Source organism: Colossoma macropomum, unplaced genomic scaffold, assembly GCF_904425465.1.
Source record: "Colossoma macropomum unplaced genomic scaffold, Colossoma_macropomum, whole genome shotgun sequence".
Lineage (NCBI taxonomy): Eukaryota > Metazoa > Chordata > Actinopteri > Characiformes > Serrasalmidae > Colossoma > Colossoma macropomum.
In genome coordinates, this window is record NW_023494805.1 from 20,293,895 (window position 1) to 20,309,119 (window position 15,225).

General features: G+C 39.6%; 1 protein-coding gene across 1 annotated transcript; it reads right to left on the reverse strand.

Annotated features, from left to right (window-relative positions):
• Window positions 1-6,164: 6,164 nt before the first annotated feature.
• On the reverse strand, window positions 6,165-14,850 carry atp6v0b (ATPase H+ transporting V0 subunit b). Its single transcript, XM_036596547.1, has 8 exons — window positions 14,583-14,850; window positions 12,756-12,804; window positions 12,561-12,644; window positions 11,342-11,419; window positions 11,148-11,217; window positions 10,931-10,982; window positions 10,615-10,805; window positions 6,165-8,503 (listed from the first exon to the last, which is right to left on the reverse strand). Exons 1-8 carry the CDS (start codon window positions 14,650-14,652, stop codon window positions 8,477-8,479), a joined length of 621 nt encoding a protein of 206 aa, XP_036452440.1. The 5' UTR covers window positions 14,653-14,850; the 3' UTR covers window positions 6,165-8,476.
• Window positions 14,851-15,225: the final 375 nt, after the last annotated feature.

Here is a 15,225-nt window from a genome sequence, read left to right on the forward strand (position 1 = left end):
AATTCATTAATCCTTTGAACTCTCTAGCTCTGTGGTAAAACTAGTCAAATTCTGACAGAGTGAAGTGTGCATTTTTCAAAAGCCCCTAACTAAAGACATTTTATGATGAAGTGGCCCACATGTGTGGCCTATAAAAAGGACACTCATTGTTGCTGTTGTTTTTGACGTTGTTGCTGGCCCGGGTATGTCATTGCCAGTTGAAGTGTCTGCTTAAAATAAAAAAGCATTTGCCTGAACGCGCAATATTGACTGCATCTTCTTCTGCGGCAATGCCACAATATGCTGGATGGCATATAAAAAAATCTTCTATTCTATTATTAATATTATGTTGTCACATGCTTTAAACCTTTGAAATTCTTTGTGCTCTCAGAACTATTAAGCACATTCTGTTAAGTAAAATAACAGAAAGCTTATTGATTCACTTTAGCATTCAAGTGTATTTTGCCTTGAGCTGCATTTCTATGAAAGAAATGTGCTATATGAATAAATCCAAATAAGTAGTACTGCCACTACTACTAATATTCTTATTATCATATTTTGACACAGTGTGTCAGTCTATCCTTCCCCTGATCTAGGTATTGCTGGAGCCATTCTGTTGTATTAGTATTTTATTACTCTGTAACGCAGGGTGTCCCACAAGGTTCTGTCCTCGGTACTTTGATCTTTATTATCAATATTCTACCTCTCACATTATACCTCTCAATCTTAATTTTTACTGTTTCACTGCGACACTCATATCTATTTTAAGACAAATTCTGTTTAAATTCTATTTCTGGCCCACATCTAAGCCTTTTTACTGAAAAAATGAATATGATAAGAATTTTATTTGGCCTCACCAAAACTGTCCCTATTATTATTCACATTCCTATTCTTCCATTGTCTTAGTACTCTTTCATTTGATACTCAGGTTAGCTGTTTCATCAAAACTTTCTACTTTTACTTTAAGAATAGTGCCATGCTTTAATTTCTAGTCATCAGGATTATTGCAGTTTTCTGCAGATCCCTCCCTAGGCTCCAGATTGTGCAAAACTAAGCTGCTCAACCTCTTGCTAACACTCAGTACTGGCAGCACATCACACCTGTACTGTATAATCTTCACTGGCTCCTCATGAAAGAACATATTAAATTCAAAATCTTTCTTCTCACATTTCAAACCCGCAAAAATCTCTCTTTATCCAAATTTTCTGATCTTCTGGTCAATTAACCCTCACACACTCTTAGATCTTCTTTTCTTGTCTGCTTACTGTCCTCCCTATAACATCTGTTGAGTCAAGGATCCAACATTTCTAGAGCAGCACCTTTAATCCATCACATTTTCCAACTTTAAAACTCATCTCAAGACTTATCTGTTTGCTCAGGTCTTTCACCTACCCTATCCACGACTTGCTTGTCCCTTATGACTATACCACCCTCATCTCCTATGTTTTCTGTGTCTTTTGTCTTTTACACCTGTTCCCTTTTGTCCCTTCATTGTCCTTTTTCATTGATGTCCTCTGTCTGATTGATGTCCTTTTTTATTGATGTCCTTTTCTTTGATTGATGGCTTTAATTTAGTAGTACATTGCAGAAAGCATGTAATAGGCAGAAAAATGTTAAAAGATGTAGTGGTATTACATTTAATTGTACTGAAAATCCTAAAGTTATAAGTAAAATGTAATTCAATGTAGCTATATAGATCATCTTATAATCTTCCTTATTTCACCTTATTTCATCATCTTGTAGCATTAGTGGAGAAGAAGAGCTGGAGTCTGCCATTTGTGGCTGAAGGAAACTGCTCTTTATTGAAACAGACAGACATGGGGACTCATTCATGGGGGAAACAGGGGGAAGGTCACCAAAAGAGAAACTCAACACAGCAAGTGTGAACACCTAAAACAAGTTAGAAAGGCTGAAAATAACAGGATAAAACAGAGCCAATTTGTAGCACATATTACAACTAAACAACAACAAAACCCACCACAAAATGTCTTTTTAACTTGGTAGTGTGGCGCATGTAAAAGATACTTTGCATTGCCACAAAAGAGATACTTTCCCAAGCTTCACATGGCAATGCAGCGCCTGTAACGGACGCCACAAAACCCCCAAGGATCAGCCATCCCAACAACACACACAGCCCGAACAAAGTCTCTGAGGCAAGCAGACGTGTGTCACCTGTGCTGCGGCCTGTCTGCGGCTGAATTGCTGGCCTGTCCACCAGCCTGGCCAGCACAAGTGCTGCGGGGTGCCCACTCATAGGCAGCAGATGCCCCCAGTCCTCTCTCAGGGCTGTGTCCTTGGTGTAGCAGTGCATTCTGGCCCACGCATGACATTGACACAGTGGTAGCTGAGCACCAACTCCACGGGCGTCTTCTCCATTGGTGCGCCAAAACAGAGAGACTGAAGAGGGGGTTGCGACAGCTGCAGTGGTCCTTTTTTTGCTGTGCACTGGTCACAGCAGTGCACATACAGATCCACATTTGTAAGACAGTCCATGAGTCAGCCCGGCCAGTAGAACCTCAAAGTGCACAGTGGCCACACATGCTTACCAGGCACTGGTTCCTCCAACATGCAGAGCGTCTTGTCGTGCAGCTGTAGGCTGTCCCAGCTGGCAGAAAGTGCCTTAGTTGTGACTTGTCTGCCCAACCAGGTCTCCGTCCCCCCTAGAGCCATCCATGTGCCCAAGAGAGCTCTGTTTTCCTCCTGGGCATGGTGGAACTCCTCACAGCTCACTGTGTCGGTTTTGTCCATCATCCACTGTTCAGCTCCTCCAGCACTGGCAGCTTCACCCACAAAAAGCCTCTGTGCCCTCAGCCTACCAGCGCATCACGCCCCCAGTGATCCACCAACTGGCTCTGAAGCTACATGCTCAGGTCCTTCAGAGCCAGCGGCCTCCCCTTCAGGAAATGAAGGCCATGCTGCCACAGAGCCCCGACCATCTGCCTTGGCTCTGCCACTGGCTGCCACAAACAGCTTCATTTGTCTCGTTTCCAAGCCCAGTGTTTCCTTCTTGAGGTCAAGCACGGCCCCAGCCGCCTTGAGGAAATCCAAACTGAGTACGCATCCGGTAAAGGTGCAAGCCACAGCTTATGTAATCAGGTCAGGCCCTCCACCATGACCAGGAGCCACTTCCACCCTCTTGTGTCAACCCAGCTGCCAGTAAGGGACTTAAGTTGGATGGTTGTCACTTTTCAGTTGGCAGGTGTGCTTCTCTTGGTGGAGCGTGCCTGGTCATAGCAGCAACACTGACGAGCCGGTGTCAGTGAGGTCAGTGAGCTGTTTCCTTTTCTATGCTGCAATAGACCTAAAAGTCTGTGGCAGCAGCCAATCTTCCTTTTCCCCACCAGCTCAGGTTTACGGCATTTGCGCAGTGTCCCCTCTTCGTGCACCACCAGTACAACAGTTGCTCTGCCACCACTCACTCATGGACTAGGCAGGTTGTCTCCTCCTCAAGCTCCCCTACAGGGTAGCACTGTGTTGTTCACCATGAAGTCTCTATGACAAGGATGAGTTCTGCCCTCTCTGCCTCCACTTGAAGGTCAGTGTAGCAAGCTGTGCATGCTGTCTCAGCTTCTCCAGGAGCAATGCGTTTAGGAAGTGTTCCAGCACCAACTCTTTCTGCACAGCCTGTTTAAACGCTGGGTATATCTGTTGGACCACTGTGCTCAGCTCCTCCGCCAACATACTTATCCACTCTCCCTTTAGCCTCTGCTCACTGAGAGCAGCCGCCTGACCTACAACGTCGACAGCACATACCCGTATAGTTGCTAGAGGGCCATGGTCAGCACCACAAGGTCATCATGTTGTTCTGGTGGCAGATTGACAAACAGTGCTTTCTCATTCAGTGCCAAACACAGCTGTATCGCAGTGATGGTCCCTGTCTAGCCATAATGCTGGGTAAAAACCTATTGTTGTTGAGTGGAGTATGGCTTGCAGACACCCTCGCCATTGAGCACCAGCCAGGCTCCACTGTCGAGCCTCACCAGACTGTTTCCTTTGCTATCTTTCCCAGCCAGTCGCATCACTCTCAGCTGGCTGGACCTGTCCAGGAGGGGGCAAGCGGTACCTCCTTCTTCCGGCCTGTGTCTCTTTGCCGCCTGTCTTTGAGTTTGTTGATGCGCTGCACAATTTCTTCAAACTTGGCGGCAGAATCCCACTTCCACACAGAACAAGATCCAGAGTCTGCCATTTCCGGTTCAAGGAAACTGCTTTTTATTGAAACAGACAAGGGGATTCACGCTTGGGGGAAACAGGTGGAAGGTCACCAAAAGAGAAACTCAACACAGTAAGGGAGAACACGTAAATCACACTGGTAAAGCTGAATAGAACATGATAAAACAGAGCCAAGTTGTAACACATACTATAACTATATAACAACAACAAAACCCACCAGAAAATGTCCTTTGTCATGGGAGTGTGGCACATGTGAGACCTACCTTGCTTACCCTCTGCGATCAGAAATTGTATTTGTTTGTGCTCTAATGATTTTGGTCCTTACCAGCTGTAACCTTGTGGACAGTAACAACCAATAGCTTAGAAATTGCATATGCAAATAAAATAATTATTGATAAATATGTACATTCTCTTACACTGAACTGAACATTATTAAATCAATGCCGAAACCTGGATCAATTTAGAAACAGATTTCTTCCAAGCTGCGCTCAAAGCATGACTGGATTTAGTTCATGCCGTCTGCCTCCATCTAGTGGATGCTTGTTTGTAAGAGCGGTTTAGAGAGAGTACTAGTGCCAAACACTTCTAAGAAATACAACATAAAATCACTGCAATGTAATGACCTAGAAATTACACTTGTCATGTAACCTGGTGATCTGTTTCAAAGGTTGTTTCTAGCAACCAAGTTCGATGGCTTTTTACAAATGTCAAATTCTAACATTCTTATATCTACTAATACTTCCAACATCAGTGTCCCCTTTTTGAATACTCTTGGACAAAATTTATTTATTTTCTAAGTGGTAATAAGTACACATCCTTGAAAGAGAACAAAGAGAAAAACTCCTTACACCTCTGTCATTCAAATCTAATTTTGTTATGGTAATGGGTGATGTTATACTGATGACCAGGAATGTCAAACTAGGTTCCATTTTTGTGTCCCTCACATTTACAGATATATAACATTTGAAAACGTTAGGGTTACAATTTATTTATATTTAAAAATAAAACAATGTTATTTTAACAATTACACCTTCTTGAGCCATCAATGTAGCAATATTGGTTTTAAAATCAATTATGTAGAATTCCAAGCACCACAGAAGTGCTTGCCCTCACAGTCATGTGTAAAGGGGTGAGTGCCATATTTTGAAGTAAAAAACATGTTTTTTTTCCATTTTTCCAACTGCAATAATCTATACATGACTATGAAATATATGATTAAAAAGACATAAACAAAACAAATGCCAAATAAATATTATAAAATATATAATGAAAGTTGTTGTCCCCAGGAGTTGTGTCAAAATCACACTAAGTAAGTCACTTGACTTCCTTTTACGTATTTTCTGAGGATTTATGAAGAAAAGCACATGGTAAGTCCACTGTGTCTTTCAGTTATCAGAAATTTTCTCATTTAGCTCATGATTTCATATGAAGCTTTCAGTTGAAGTCACTGGTATGATCTACTTTATTCTTAGGTAACTGTGAAAAAATAGAATAGAAATGGATTAAATTACATATTTTAGTGGATATTCCATGATTGACAACATGTGGTTTGATGCTCTGTAGCAGCCATTTTGTAAAATGGATTTTTCATTAAAAATGTCACTGGTGTTGACATCAGTGACACCTATGGATCGATAGAAAAGTGGATGTTTCTGTAGAACTACCCAGATGCAAACCACTAATAAGCCCAAGAATGTAAAAGGCCCGGTTCCAGTTTGCTTAAAAATTAATAAAATTACTGTCAATCAAAGAAAGCTTATACCAGTGGTTGCCTATGCAAGAAGGTAGATAGGGTTGATGACCACTGGCTTATACCTATTTCATTTAATTCTAGTCATTTTCATTTTCATCTTATTGAGTATAATCCCATGTGGGGAGCCTGCTTGATTGGAATAAAACGTGTAGCTACACTGGCCCACGGTGCATAGGATTGGTTACCACTGGTTTATATTGCTGTTTATATTGCTGTCACACTATCATGTGATAAGAAAGAATTTAGATAAGACTTCAGCAGATTTCTTTTGACAGTTTTATTTGTTCAAGGACAATTATGAAGTCAAGAGGTTCCACTTTTGCACATGTCAAAACAATGGAATCACCACATCAACATATCAAACACAATCACTGGAGGCATGGTAATAAGATCAAGAGGCCATGAGAACCCTGAACCTCTAAAACTATGAGCAGACACCCAGGGCCTGGACATCTCCTAGAAATGAGGGTCTCTAAAAGGTCCTTCTTTAACCTCCTGACGACCTGAGCCAATGGCATCTTTACATCAGTGTTGATTTTAATTATTGGAATGCTTTGAAAGAAACGTGAATACAGCAAAACAAGAGCGTGAAAGAAAGTGAAACACCTAGCATCTGACACAAGATTGCTATTTTGTTGTGAATGACAAATTTTGACTTCCGGAGTGAAAAACTTTTTAAAACAAACCATTCATTTGCTATAATCTAAACAGAAACCACAAACTAGAAAAAAAACTAAGGGGGAATGTATATTTTGCAGTTTAGCGAAGGACAGGTGTCTGAAACATCATTACCGAAATACTCCAGCATCTAACTGAAGCATCTGCCCACAGCTTCTATTGTTCGCATTTTTTCTGTTTTCAGTTCTTTTTGAAGTAGAGGAAACTTGAGTTGAATTGTGGTAACTGATCATATGATACACGTCCTGCAGATTGAGATTACATAAAAATATGCTGGAGAATTCCTTTAACAGGTAAAGGAAAAAACAAAACAAAAACAAAGACACAGCCAAGTGAAGGCCAACTGTTGTTTTCAGGCTGAGACCTTTTTGAATTAGAACGGCTATCAAGAGAGAACATGGAACCATTTCAGCAACTCATAGTACAAATTGTCTAAACAGCCATTAAACTTATCAGAAACTCTAAACTCAGCCAATCGCCAGAAAATGGTCTTCCACCCTACAGAGTTAAAGGAATACTCCAGGGTTTTCAGCCTGGTCGATTACCAATTTTAAAGCTTTCTAGGCTTTCGTGTACAGAAAGCCAGTTTACAGAAACTCACATACAATAGACTTCTATTCTTTTAATAGAAAGAAATGCCTCAAAATTGTCTGTGACTGTATGCTACAAGTGGACAAACATCAGATGGATAAACGCTGGAGTATTCCTTTCAGTGACCTGAGCAACAGAGATAACGTGACAAGTGATTTGTACAGAGAAGTTCAAATACAGTCAAGAGATACAACCACAGGTACCTGTGGATTCAAGACCACTTGCTTAAATAAACAAAAATAAGGAAATAAAATTAAGACCACATAAAGCTAGGGAAATACAGAATGGTAAACACCCTCATGCCTCACAGATAAACTTTTACGTGCTCCAATATTTACACGCACACATACACACACACACACACACACACACATCGGATTATTATATCCTCTCATTTTTAACCAATCAGAACTGAAGAGTGCCCCGATAAATGTAAACCAGATAATCCTATGAGTCAGGTATAAATAACTGTGTTAGACCAATAGAGATGAACCAATCTAGGGTAATGAACATTTACGTAGAGACGGCACATCCTTGCCCACTGACTGCTTCGTGGATGAATACGTCACACGAAAATGAACAACGTTTAAATGTTCAGAGGCTTCCTTACCATTATAATGGAGGCCGAGTTCTTAAACACATTCGCATACAGTGGAGTAAAAATACTTCAGACAGAATTTACAGCCATACTATTGCATACAGCCAAAGAACCACACTGGTTGCAAGTTTCACTTTTGTATTGTACAGAACAGCGATCACAGCAAACTATACAGGCCTACAGAACTTCAAACCTTTCACAATAGTACCATTTAATATTTCAAGGGGCTCCAAAGTCCATTCTTTGCATTTATAGGCTACATTTTTGTAGGCTGTTTCTTATATTTATTTGCCTATTACCAATAAAATATCTTTATTTAAAAAAAAAAACAAAACAAAAAAAAACAAAAACAAAAAAAAACACAATCACACTCGAATATGACTCACTGATCTGATAATGAATGAGAAGTATACAGACAACAACTTTGCCATTAGTGATTCTTCCTCCTCTGACTTATTTTGCGATTTTATTCTGATGTACAGTGAAACGGGGAGGCTTTTGTCTTAAGGATCTGAATTTGATTTAAACATGAAATCTTTTTAAGACAAAGTGGTACACATATTTCACTCTTCAGGAAACGATGGTTAAAAACAGACACAAAGAAAAAATACATTTAAATAATTTACTATGTATTTACACAGTCGGGCTGTGTCTGCACCACAGCGTCTTCCTTCTGTCATTTATTCATTTCACAGGTGCCACATTCTCTAATCTCCCATTTTTACTTTCGATGTCTGGGGAAAAAAAATAAACAAAAGGATGTATTAAAACACACATAAAATCTTTGCAATACTAATATTCAAATGAACAGAACAGTCCTGCCGATAACATGCAGGAGATTTTAATTTAACCCCCCAGTTAATTGTACCTGGGGGCTAGGGGAAATGGCATTTGTGATGGGCTGAGTTTAGGCTGCATGTTTTCCATGCAGGGGCACGTTCTAATTACATTAGTTTAATTTGCAATAACCTTGACAGGATGGCTGGATAATTGGAATCTAACTACGCACATCAGATCCATCTGCAGACTGTGACTGAGAAATTATGATCACATAATGTTAATTTTCCAGAGTGTGGCCAAATGGAGACGGCTGGTGTTAAATGAGAATGAGGGGAAGAGAAAACTCAGCATGGAAAAACTTAGAAGCACAGGAAATGCTTTAGGTTCCTGTCAAGAGTTGGGCAGAATACTTTGATGTCTGAATACTGAATACCCTGTCCTAAATGTATTCAGTAATGTATTCCATTACAATACATATAAAGTAAAATTAACATTCAGAATATATTTAGAATACATATTGATAAGGCACCGGCGGAAAGTTCTGCTGCTGTAATTTTTATTTAATTCATATTGTTCCTTGCTGTTACTGGCTGGCAGTTGTCTTCATGTGATTCTTCTGTAAATATAATTCAAGTTTACTTATTTAAATGAAGCGAATTCTCAACACGATTTTTGCTCCTATAATCATACTGCCATCTCACAAAACAAACAAGCAATATACCAATAACAAAATCGTGCAAATCACACTATTAGTGATTTTCAGCTAATGATATGTATGTAACATCATGAAACACTTGCACAAGTCCAGGACAACACCGATGCTAAGCTTATCACTTGAATATGTCCACTACTGAAGAGACTGCTCAGTTCCATCATCTCCCAAAAGAGTAACACTGAGATGAATAACTGGCTCATCACAGTGCGTCAGTCTACTCAGACTTTAGCAGGAACTTCAGTGTTTGTAAAGAAACCGTTAACTGACTACTTTTTTAGTTTGTTTTTACATGCCTAATTTTAAAATTGCTAATAAATAAGCAATGACTGTATTTCTTTTAATTTTTTTATATCTATGTATAATATTTTTTTATATCTATGTTTAAATTTAAAGGGGAAGTATTCTAAAAGTATTGGTAAGTAAGGTACCTATTTGAATACTGCTGTACAAAATGCAACTTGGACTGAACACACATAATTCTGTATTCTGAATATGTATGCCAAATGCTTGTATTCTGTTACATCTCAACCCTGTCCCCGGTTTTTGGCTGCTTTTATGGTATCTTTACATATAACACTGCCTTTGGAAGTCTGGCAAACAGTCAGATGCCTTGGCAGAAATAAAAACTGATTACTAGACAAGGCAGCGCACATTAGGGTTGCAAGATATGAATAAAATATTGTGAGTGCCATATACACCTCAACATATATTTGAAATGCACGAACTTACAATCCTGTAACACTGGTCCTGTTTAAAATAGTCAACTATACACTGCTCGTGTTTTAATTATGCTCAAAAATATTTTTTAATATAAGTAGTATGCAGTATGCGACCAACATGACTTCTTACCAGTATACAAAAGACACCTGATTGATGTACTACTCTGGCCAAATACTCCAGTATGGAGCCAGAGCTATCTCTGTGATATACTGCATCCTATAATGCAATGTTAAAAGCATCTTGCAAAGATTACTAAGCGATTGAAGGGCTTATAAAATGAGGCAAGTCTTGGGATCAGTTAGACTGGCTCATCCCCCGTGTTTGGTAGAGTCTCATAATAAGGAATACCAAACTACTCCCAGTGCACATCAGACCTTTTAATTAAAAAAAAAAACACATACATATACCACACACACACCACCACACACACACACACACACACACACACACACACACATATGTAACATAAATGGGGAGTGCAAACGTGATTGATAGTGTCCCATCCTGTACTTATGAACATCACTAAGAAAATGAATCATGTGTTACAACCTAAAAGGAGGAACAAAAAGTTTCCACTCACAAGAAAACCTCACTACTCCTGACAACATATACTTCTGCAGAATTACCCACCTGCAAGATGGCTACGATGACTCCAAACAGTCCAATGGCACTGCCGAAGATTTCGACAATGAGAATCTTCACGAAGAGGCTGGCATTTTGAGCATCGGCCAAGGCAGCCCCACTGCCAACAATGCCAACACAGATGCCACAGAAGAGATTTGAGAAGCCAACAGTAAGCCCAGCACCGAACATGGAATAGCCTGGAAAGACAACACAAAAATGCAGATGCATCATTAACACATCAAATTCACTAAGAAAAAAAAATGAATTTAACTGAAAACAACACTCTTAACTGCAATTGCTAAAACTAATCTGTGGAACACACCTGCTTGGTAGTTCCTTGCCCCAATTGTGTCTGGTGTTGTGCCACTGAAGTTCTACAACACAGAAGAAAATTCATGTAAAATAACAGGGCAATAATACTTTCATGAATAAACAAACCTCACTGAAACGATGTATCAAGTTTTGTTCAAAATCCAATTATCTACTTGGGCTGAAAGAGAAAGTAATAGTTTTCTAGTAGAATTTTACTAGATGCTTACCTCCGCCATATTACTTATGACAATAGCCATGATGATCCCATAGATGGCAACAGCTTCACAAAAGATAATGCTGGAGAATGAAAACAACACAGCAGTGTCAGCAATAAGAACGCAAAATTAACTAAGCCTGGACCACACTAGAGAAATGTGTACCTAAAATAGCATTTGAATTAAAGGAGGCACAGAGCACATACCTGACGAGGTTCTTCGTCTTAATTCTTGGGGCCTTGACACCACCTCCAATGATGCTGGAGCCAGTAATGTAAATACCCCTACAGAAGCATAACATACAAAATGTCGCACTGTTGTGATGCTTAGCCTCAATTATCAGAAAACAGTTTTGCACTGCAGTTTTCTAACTGTTCCTTTTATTTTTTCAGTATAGTAATGCGATTCTCTGTGCAAACCAAACATTTAATCTTAGTTCATTAATTAGTTTTCTCAACTGTGGAGGATTTTGGTCCACTGCTCCACACAGAACAGTTTTAAGTCTGGAATTTAGCTGAGAGAGGACTGTAGATCCTTATAACAAACTATTCTCTGTTTGTTGATGCTTCATTCTTCTGTTGGAGATCTTGTCCTGAGTTTGGTTTGGTGAAGTTCAAGATTATTCAAACGGACTGCTACAAAGACTGACTGTACTGTAAAAAAAGAGCAGAGCTGCGAATAAATAACCGATGAGAAACACAATCCAAAAAAATAAATTAATTAAAAAATTTTAATGACATAATATCGTCATTTAAAATATTACAAACTGTTTGCCAGATGGCAATTTTAAATGTATTACTTAACATTTCAAGAACAAAAACTGAATAAAAGTATCAATAATGCACGGTAATGACCTATTTACATAGTTTTTATTATTATGTGCCTTACAGTTTTGACTTCTAAAATATACTATCTGGGTAACTTTCATTATAACTTCATTCTCAACCTTATTTGGTTTCTCTGTCAGTTTAGAATACTCTACAGCTCTGTTTATCACCGCAGACACACCTAAAATATCTTAATTTTTTATTTACAGCTTCTTAGCGTCCTACTAATTATGGGCTATTTGCTCAGAACTTGCATACTGGAATCACTTTATATACTTGGTTTATATTACTGACCGCTGATTCCAGACCTCTGAACAGCAATTACCAAACATTTAAAAAGCAGAGTATTTAGACTGAAAGGATTTAAATTCATTGTTATTTTTGCAAAAAACATTTGTAATTTTATAGAACTTTGGCAGATGTGAACAACTTTTAATAAAGACAGCCACATGAGCACAAATACATGGAACTCAACACTTTTCCACATCTTAAAATTCCCCAAGCCTCGTTGTGAAAGAAGGGCAAAAGAGGAAATAGCGCGCGCGCACACACACACACACACACACACACACACACACACACACACACACACACTCACCAAGCTGCTCCGACAACAGAGAGAGAGATAGCCAAGCCAATCCCAAGGTTGGCCCACATAAATGGGGACGTCTCCGTCAAAAACCTGCAAGATGAGACCAAATAAACGCACAGTCAGTGATGTGTGGATGTGGACTGCATATAGACATGGACGAAACAAGAAGCAACACTTTGAAAAAGCATCCACAGCACTCACCATGCTACGTCAAACCGGAAGCCAAGGTCAAAGATTGTATAGCAAATACCTGATGAGAAATATGGAAGAAATATTAGTGAAATTAAGACCTCAGGACAGGCATACACAGTCGGAATCCACATATACTGACATTAAAACAAAATAACTCTTGCCCATAGCCTTTCTTTTTCTTTTCATAAAACAGGATCGCTCAGACAGTTGGACAAATGTTGCGTCCAACATTAGATATTTTCTCCTTCATCTCATGTTCAGTAGTGTTTACTTTTCTTATTATGTCTGGTCAGTTAAGTAAAGAAGCTGCCTTCATTAAACAGAAAAACGTTAAGTTGATGAGCTGAATTCCATTGATTTTTTTTTCCCAAAAATTCTACATTATTCAGTGGTTACAATATAAAAAAGTCATTCCAGATGGCTTGATGTGAAAGTTGCTATTACAAACAAACTCAGAATCAGAACTGTTTGCAGCAGTGGAGATAGGAACCAGATGTCCAAAGTGTTTAATGTTTCTAAAAGCAAAAAAATTACTTGCACGAAATACGTATACGCTGGATTTACCACTACTTTACCATTCTTTACATTACATATAAAAGCTCAGCGGACATATGCAGATTCACTGATGATTTTAGATAGTAAACAAAATGGTAAAATACATGCTGTTCAGATTGTGAGCCTCAGATCCTTATCACCACCACTGTAAATGAATCCAGCAAGTTTCTCCATAATGCACCTTTTCACTTCAAGTCACTCTCAATGACTTTATTTACATCTCAACTTCTGAATTACACAGAGATTGGGGCAAATCACTGCAATCCCCTTAATGAAAGAAATTCAAGTATTATCCACAGTGAAGTAAAACATCTCAACCACTGAACTACGCAGAGATTGGGACAATTCACTGTAATCCCCTTTATGGAGGGAATGCAAGTAGTACACACAGTGAAGGAAGTCGACAGAGGAAGCTCGATTAATATGGGCAAAATGAATGTCAAGCTTCGCTGAGTCTGTGTGATCGCTCACTCTCACATGAGAACTTTCCGTTCCTCATTTTAGCTCACTCAGAGGCAAGGGACTAACAAAAAGCGCTTTACAGCTAAGAATGAATTTTTATAATCCTCATAATTCAGCCAGGTTGTACCCGTGTTTGAACGAGTGGGTCGAACAATAATAAAGTAAGCACAGGTTTTTCGTTAGGGTTTGTTCGTTTTAGCAGACGAGCCTGAACAGTGCTGGGAAAACTGACACGACCGTCACATTCAGGGGGAGAAATTCGTGACTTCCAGTTAAACGAAGAGAACATATCTCTACCCAACAAAATGAAACGCGAAATATTTTTTTCTGTGGGTCGTGACGCCTATTTTACAGTTTTATATGTCTGTTTCCCAGCTGGAGACAGCAAGAACTAGCTAACTACCATAAAACGCAATTTAAGCTAATGTACAAGTAGCTGCATAATGGTGAACAGCTAACGTTAGCTAACATACGTTTATTTTGCTTCTTCAAGCCACTCTGAACGGTGTCTTTTAACAACGTCGTGCAATGTTTTCATTTCAGGTGATCATGAATGCTTTTACGTTTTGCTATTTAACAAATGATATGACAACGCGACTAGCAAACAAGCTAACTAGCTAGCTTAGCTTAGCTCACTGCGGGGAAGGCTGAGAAAATCAGCAGCGGCTCGCTTACAGCGAAAAGTGCTAAATTGGCTACTCAAGAAATCCAAAATGTCTGGAGAAAAACATCAAACTATCTAGTGGAAATGACAACCGACGATGCGTAGAGTTGAGAATATGAATGGGAATGGGACTAATGTGGGGGACTGGCGCTCACCGACGATGAGGATGGTGCTCCAGAAGGCCAAAGTGACCCCGGTGTACAGAATGGCGTGTCCGTTCATCATCCACTCCACCAACAGCGCCAGTTTTGCTGCCTGAAACGTTCACTTCCGAATAAACTCGCGCTTTATCGTGGCCCGGATAGGCAGCTCGAATGCGGAGTGAAGAAACGAAGCTGATCTTCTGCTACCTTCGAGACGACAGATCCTGAAAATCCAGCATCCATCAGCGGTCAGCAGCTGATCATGTGATGAGCCTCGACCTAGGCATGTGACTCAAACATGGGCCGAATCTCAAATGACTCCCTACGTAGTGCACTATGTAGGCAATGAAATAACAGCTTCCACACACAAATAGTGCATTATATGTTAAATAGAAAGCCACTTATACTCGGGCATTACCTGTACCACTCTGTTACTAACATTTATTGCACTATGGGCGTGTAGAAGCCACGGTTCCGTGACCTATGTAGTGCACTATATAGGGAGTAGGGAGCCATTTGAGATTCAGCCATTGGCTTACGTTCTTTACTACGCACAGTTTAAACCGTTTTCAAGCGGCATTCTCGCCTTTTGCTATTAATAGTTCTTGTCATTGTACAATTTAATTTCCAGACGCGAGTGTAGAATACTATAAAA